This window comes from Eleutherodactylus coqui, chromosome 1 (genome assembly GCF_035609145.1).
Source record: "Eleutherodactylus coqui strain aEleCoq1 chromosome 1, aEleCoq1.hap1, whole genome shotgun sequence".
NCBI lineage: Eukaryota > Metazoa > Chordata > Amphibia > Anura > Eleutherodactylidae > Eleutherodactylus > Eleutherodactylus coqui.
The window spans coordinates 46,477,182-46,484,888 of record NC_089837.1 but is presented as its reverse complement, the minus strand read 5'-3'; the positions used below and the strand labels follow the sequence as shown (position 1 = coordinate 46,484,888).

General features: G+C 42.7%; 1 protein-coding gene across 1 annotated transcript in view; it reads right to left on the bottom strand.

The window, feature by feature from the left end:
- The window catches only part of PKHD1 (PKHD1 ciliary IPT domain containing fibrocystin/polyductin), a 483,679-nt gene that overhangs the window by 87,547 nt on the left and 388,425 nt on the right, over nt 1-7,707 (bottom strand). The window contains exons 57-58 of the mRNA XM_066594190.1: nt 6,819-6,984; nt 4,775-4,923 (exon numbers count right to left, since the gene is read on the bottom strand). Of these exons, the coding sequence (XP_066450287.1) occupies nt 4,775-4,923; nt 6,819-6,984 (315 nt within the window). The remainder of the gene's footprint in view (nt 1-4,774; nt 4,924-6,818; nt 6,985-7,707) is intronic.

Genomic DNA, 7,707 nt, shown 5'->3' with positions numbered 1-7,707 from the left:
TATCTATCTATCTATCTATCTATCTCATATCCATCTATCTATCCCATATCTATCTATCTATCCCATATCTATCTATCTATCTATCTATCTATCTATCTATCATCTATCTATCTCATATCTATCTCATATCTATCTATCTCATATCTATCTATCTCATATCTATCTATTTATCTATCTATCTCATATCTATCTCATATCTATCTATCTATCTCATATCTATCTATCTATCTCATATCTATCTATCTATCTCATATCTATCTATCTATCTCATATCTATCTATCTCATATCTATCTATCTATCTATCTATCTATCTATCTATCTATCTATCTATCTATCTATCTATCTATCTATCTATCTATCTATCTATCTATCCCATATCATTTTGTGTGCGCGCAAAAAATAGGACCTGCTGTATTGTTCTGCATATATGTGCACCATTTGTGCCCTCAGAAGTCTATGGGATGTGCGGAAATGCGCACAATATGCAAGGGAATCACTGTGCAAAACTGCGGGGAAAAGAACACATCTGAACCTCATTAGGTAAGTACTCTTAGTAAGCAGGCGGAGGGGGTTGTCCTGCGCACATATGAACGAGCAATGCATGCGCAAACACACTAATCAACCTCGTTCACTGCACAAATACTTTGCGCTGAGGCGAGCGCATGTGCTCATACGCTCGTCTGAAGGAGCCCTTAGATTCAACTAGAGAATCTTGCTGCTTCTGTCCCAGCAGAGATGACCCTCTACAAGGCACTTCATCTGGGGGTCAGAAGTCAGCAGAGGAGTACTTGTGTTTTGGTGACTGTGCACTACAGATATTACTGGAGGCTCACCGGCTTATACCATGGGTGCCATTTTTATTGGTGCATTGTGGGGATTTGCCTCCAGCTACTCTCCACAACACATGCACTGTACATGTAATGCTCAGGCCATGGATGTCGGCTCATGTTAAGGTTGAGGTTTCACCATGGTTTGGCTGGTGAGGACTGGAGAAAATAGTCCTAGTAGTCCTCACCCATATTAGTAGAGTTTCCTTATTCTTCCTCCCTGATCCGGGTGATATTGTTCCTTTGGCTGGTGCCACAACTGTCCCCCCTCGTCCAAGAAGGTCTGGAGGGGGGATGTTATACCGCATGTGGCTATCCTGATATAGACCCAAGAAAGTGCCTTGCAAAAGTATTCAACCCGTTAAAAAGGCGACAGTTTGTATGGATGATGCAAAAAATGCTAGGCAAAAAAGCTGACCATTTTTTTCCCTTATTGATATAGGCCGGGCTCACACGAGCGTATTTCAAGTGCGTATTGCGCGTGTGATTACTGTGCATATTATACGCGGTACTCTGTAGCAGTTCAAATACTTTGATTCTCGCTGTTACACTAGATTTTCTTCATTGCGTATAATACGCGAGTAAAAAAAAAACGCAGCGTGTCTTATTTTACCGCGTGTTACGTGGGATAGAGCCCAATTGCTCTCTATGGGCGCACACAAAATGCTATATACACACAATTACATCGCAGCATTTATATGCAACGTTGCTAAGCGACCGAAAAATGTAAAAAAAATGAAACCGGGAAGCTTGTGCGATGCTGTCGTGCGCAGGCAGAAATTGCGGCGATAGATGGATCTACACTGCGTTATATATGCAGACGCTCGTGTGAGTCCGGACTTACAATTAGAGTCCGATGCTCTGCCGTTTGTCAGCACAATCTCTTTTATTTGTGCAAATCTACCACCTTCACCACATCGTGGTAAATACTAGAGATGAGCAAACGTGCTCGTTTAGGATAATTAGAGGATCGAGCATCGTTTTTTTCGAGTAACTGCCTACTCGGGCAAAAAGATTCGGGGGGCGGCAGGGTGTAGCAGGGTGAAACAGGAGGGAGCTCTCTCTCTCTCTTCCCCCCCCCCCCCCCCACTTCCCACCGCTCACCCCCAGCGCCCCCCGAAGCTTTTCGCCGTTTAGGTAGTTACTCGAAAAAAGCGATGCTCGCTCATCTCTATTAAATGCGTATGCAAGTAGCTTTTTTTGGTTTTTAATTTTATGCAAAAAATTTCCGTTGCCAAATTTGATTTTCTTTAATAAAACCTACTTTCTCCAACAATCTGCGTGTCCATTGCAACGCAGACAAATCTGTGTAGTTTTGGAGGGGTTGAATACTTTCGCAACGTCCTCTATTTATCTACCGTGGTATTTCCCATCGCAATCAGCATTTATTTCCAACTTGTGCTACAAGAAAAGATTAAAATTGGATTTGTGTAGAGCACAATTTCCCACACAATGGCCGGTATTAATCTTCTCCCTTATACAGTACATAGCCTAGGTACAGCGCCATTACTTCCCTTTGAAAACGACGTGGTATCTCCAGTATCATAAACAGATTGTCTATGTAACCTCAGCGGCGGAGAAATAACAGTCTCGGAGCCATTTTCTGCTGCTTTTGTCATTTTTTTTGTCTCGGATTCCTGGCAGTATTTTATATTAGAAGGCTACGGAACCCAGGACATCAGCGGTCGAAAGCGAGAACATAAATTTCTACGGAGATTAAAGAGACATATACCTAGTTTCAGTCTTTGAGGCCTATAATTGCCTAGGAAAGAAAATGAGATTTCCCCTCGGGCTACAAGAAAATGGCATATTCAGGCTTAGATACAGGCAGACGCGTTTTCTGTCAGCCTTCCAGTTGTATCTGTATCTCCGGCGTCCTGTCAGTCCTGAAAAATGGAGACGCTCAGGATGAAAAAAAAAAAAAAGTAAGATCCCAATAATGCTGTTTGAAGTTCTTAGAGCTACAGACAAGAAAAGCGATGAATTTCTGCAAGGAAGTCAGGAAATACAGGACGTTAAATAGCAAGCTGAAATACAGATGTACTCGGAGATATTCCGCCGTCTGCTATGAACCACATATATCAGGGGGGCTGAAATGACGCATTATTGAAAAAGGTGGACCGTTGGAAATGTCAAACTCTTGGGAGATGCTCACCTTTGAACCAATTTTATTGCTCCTTGGCAAAGCTGACTCGTTGCCTTCCAATGATGGAAACTCCTTTGCCGCTGATGGGTTGTGAGAAATGTTGAGTCAACTTTTGAAAACTTTGGTTTGGCCAGTTCGCCAAACATTCGCAACACATTCGGATCGGTTCAAATTGTTTCAAACTGAACCGGAACTTCATAAATACCCCTAAAACTAGTGTGTAACATTATCTAAGAGCCAAGAATGTGGTGGTCTAATGTGGCTCAGAGGTTAGTCCTGTTGCCTTGCAGGTCTAGAGTTCTAGAGACCAAAGACAACATCTGTATGGAATTTGTATGTCGTCCCTGTTTTTGTGTAGGGTGATTCCTATTATCAAGAAACCCACGCAAACACAGGAAGAACATGCCATGTAGATGTTGTCCCTGGTCAGATTTGAACCTAGGACCCCAGTGCTGCAGGGCAACAGTGCTAACCGCTGAGCCACATTGGACCACCACCACCTTCAGGTTCGGCAAAGATTACTGCCCAAGGTTTGGGTTCGTGCTGAACCAAAATTTTTGGCAAAGTTTGACCCTAAACAGGCTTGGTTTGCTTCGGTTTGCTCAACACTAGTTGTGAGGATCACAATCCTTTGAGATGATGATGATGATGGCAAATGCTGGTGATGAAGGTGCAGCATAGTTAAAGGAGTATTGATGCCAATGAAAAGGCAAGAGAAGAGCCAATTATACCACAATGAATAGGCTGGTGATAGTGATGACAATCATTAGTACTGGACTAACTGTTCCCCACATGGGGTCATTTTTGGCCAATACCAGATGTGCATTAATTTGCCTCCACTCCATTCCTACAAATATATTTTCAAAACCTATGGTTCATTGCCAATGTTGCCATGCCAGCATGATCCCCAGATTCAGAGTAAGGAACTGATCAAATCAGGACATGCCCACCATCTCTTTTTGTGTTCTTTCTCCATGCTAAGATATGAAGCCCCTCTTCTGAGTATCATGTCATTCTGGGCAGTAATTATGCATGAACCCTTAGACGAGTGTAGATCCAAAGTCCTCCTCGACACTGATTATAAGCAGGTGACATTGGTAACAAGCCGCTTTAATATAAAAATTACCATACAAGCATGTGCATTGTATGTTGGAAACATGAGTGGATTCTTGGGATACTCACTGGAGATTTCCATTAAAGGGGTATGTCATTAAAAAAAAGAAAATCTGTACTTACCTATTCCTCCAAGGCAGTCTTCTAACAGCATCTTCTCCTACCCGATCTTCTCCTGGCTCCTGCAGTCCTTGTGGTCACCTCAACGCAAGCCAGCTGGATCCTCTCCTTCCAGTGACAAAGCATACTTTGCTGGCATTCTCCTTCCTGCAGGTCAGTGTAATCGTGATGTAGCGTTCCTTGCCAAGCAGAAAATGCCGCTCCTCGGCAACCTGCTTTAGTGCACATGCGCGAGACCCAGCTCCTGCACACTAAAGCAGGCTGCCGAGGATTGGCGTTCCCTGCTAGTAAGGGAACACTACGTCACTTGTGATGTAGCGTAGATTAACCTGCCGGAAGGAGAATGCCGGCAATGTATGTAACATCACCGGAAGAAAAGAATCCGGCCGGCTGGAGGTGAGGTGAGGTGACCCAGGGAACTGCTGGAGCCAGGAGAAGATCGGCAAGGAGAAGATTTGTTAAGAAGACTGTCTGGGGAGGAATAGGTAAGTACAGAATTTTTTTTGTTAATGACCCAACCCCTTTAAGGTCCCTTTTGGATGGATGTACTCAAAAGTTTTTACTTACCAACATTGTAACATGGATGTATCACATCAAGTTCTGATTTGGGGAAGACGGTGACTGGAGGACTGAGACCCAGAAAGCTGCCATCCAGATCTTTGAATAGCGCTGCTTGTGCTCCAGAACATTCAGTAGATAATAGGCACCCTGTGGATCTGCCATGAAATAAGAAGACCATGTAATTGCCGAATTTATTTGATAAATCTTTGGCCTTTCGATCTGTACTACCATGTGATCCCTCAAACTTGTATACAAATTTAGAAAGCTAACTACTGATATGAGACCCCTGAGGTTCCTGGGGTACCAATTCCCAATCTTTGGGATGCTTAAGTTAAAAGTGTTTTGGCATCTCCAACCACCAACATCCCAAAGATCTAAAGTAATGTGGAGTTAATGCTTGAACTAGTTAAGGCTCCCTATATGAAGATTGGCCCAGTTTTGACTTCACAATTAAGCCTTCCCTTCTCAAACAAATATTCTACTTCTACATTGTATCTATTCAACATATTTGATTGTGATTAGGAGAAGAAAAAATATTCTATAGAGTATAATTAAATGAATAAGCTACATGTCATAATAGTTTATCTAGAACGCACGGTATGGAAAGTAAAAGTTCAGATATAGCAGAGCATAGTTTGTTAATAGAGCGGAGTGATATTCAAAACCATGTTGATGTCTGTAGTTTCCATAGGACTTCAGATAAGCCTATGTTACACAATTCAGATACTGGACCTTCTATGAGATCCATGATTAGATTGGCTCCTTAGTTTGGGATCTAGAGTCTTAGGATGCCCTACAGAAAAAACTCTTCCGAACCCACTGATTTCAGTCGGATCGGCCTAGGATCTAAAGTGCTTGGGGACCGCCCAACTTGCCCCTAATGGTGGATGGTGAAGAAAATAGAACTGAACATGTTTGATTTCAACATGCTTGATCCTTTGTTCCCCTGGGAAATAAGAACAGCTTCTCATTGCAATAAACATACATCAAGCCGAGTCAGTAGAAATAGCTATTTATGTTTATGTCTGCCTTAAGGGAGCCCTTACTTAAAATGGTTTTACCGCCAAAAACATTTATTCCCTATCTACAGGATAGAGGATAAATGTCTGATTGCTGGAATCCATCTGCTAGGACCTCCAGAGATGCCAAGGACAATGTCCCCAAGTATTCCATGTGAATTGAGGGGTGGTGTGCATGCTCAATAACATCTACATTTACTTCTATGGGATATGTGAAGATTGATACACGTAGCAATCTCTCTCTGTCCCATAGAAGTGAATGAAGCTTGGTCACACAAGCGCACCGCCATTCCATTACCATGGGGCATTTGTGGCCAAGATACTTGGGATCCCTGGGAGTGTTAGGAAAAGTGTTAGGAAAAGTGGTTCAAGTCATCCTCGAGGAGGGAAGAGAAGACACTACACACTTTTACGAAGACTGGGTGACCCTGTGACTAAATATTATCTGCATTGCTGTTAAAAATGGTGGCTATAGTTAGATCTGTTTTGGGCCATATATGTTTAGTAACTGGTTGATGTAAGAAGAAAACATGGTGATATAGATACAGTCTTATTTTCTGATCAGAGATATAATTGAACATAGTGTGCAACGGGCACAGTTCAATGTCAAATTCCCCTCTCCTACATCTGTGATTAAATCTACATAATGAGGAACTATAGCACAAAACGTTGAAAATCGCAATGAAAGAAGGAGAAAAATTTCACAGGAAATAAGGAAAGGGTCCAAGAGAAATGAAGGAAACTCTTTGAAAAAGTCATCTTGTGCTTGGCAGACATTTTCTTTCATCATAATTGTCAGTGAAATTACAATTTTGCTCAGTTATAAACTAATGTAATGTAGATTTCCTATTCTTAACTTCATGTGTTTTTAAGGTGGAAGGAGGACACAATGGCCTCCATTGTAGTACTGCGGGAGTCATACTGTAGGTCCGAAAGGGGGGAGTGCAATGGCTAATATGAGGGCCAGACAGTACAATAGTGCACATTCAAAGATGCAAGAAACTTGGAAAAGATGATACTCTCTATGATACCTGTCTGGTGGATGGAAGTAGAAGATGTGGTCAGGTCTTATGTCGCATGTCTTGGTCCTCTCGGCTGTGATTGGACAGCTTATAGCCATGTTTCCAGGATTAGACATAATGCATGTGTCAATGTCGTCACTGTAGCAGCTCTTCTTAAATCCAGAAAATGTAACATCTGGTTTGAAGAACACAAGATTTAGGGGCTTGAATATAATGAAAAATAATTTCAAGCTTAAACTTTTATTTCAAGTGTTTTTGCCCAGTTTATAGAGTTTGAGAGGAGGTGCATTATTGGAAAGCGAAAAGATGAATGGTTGTATCGATAAATTTCCCATCACCTGGACCATTATTCTGACTGAACTGTTAGGAGGTGTTGGGACCAGTGGATGCATAAGGGCATGCACATAAGGTGACCGGGCTATAGATGCCCTCGACAGACCACCAGTAGACAAGCACAAGAAGCTCCATCTGTTTCGTTGTTCGCTATCCAGAGACAGGTGGTGCCATCGCTACAGGCCCCTGTGTCTGTCTGAACCATTTAAGGGGGCTTGGCTGAAGGACATCTGGTATAGCGCCCATTACGTGTACTGCCTGTGACACCCACTCACCGTTGTCTCAATTTGCAGTGGTGTCATCAACAACAAAACTAGACTACTACGGAATGAAATTGGGGTGTCTTCAGCGATGAATTCAGGTTTAGTTTGAGCACAGATGACGGCCGTGTTTGTGTCTGGAGACCTTGGGGTGGGCGCCTCAATCCTGCCTTTCCTGTGGAGCGGTACACTGCCCCCTGCTATTGTGATGGTTTGAGGGCAATTGCATAAAATGGTCAGCTACCCCTAGTAGTGGTACAACGGATAATGACAGCTCAGCGATCTCTTCAGGACTTCCTGCAGCC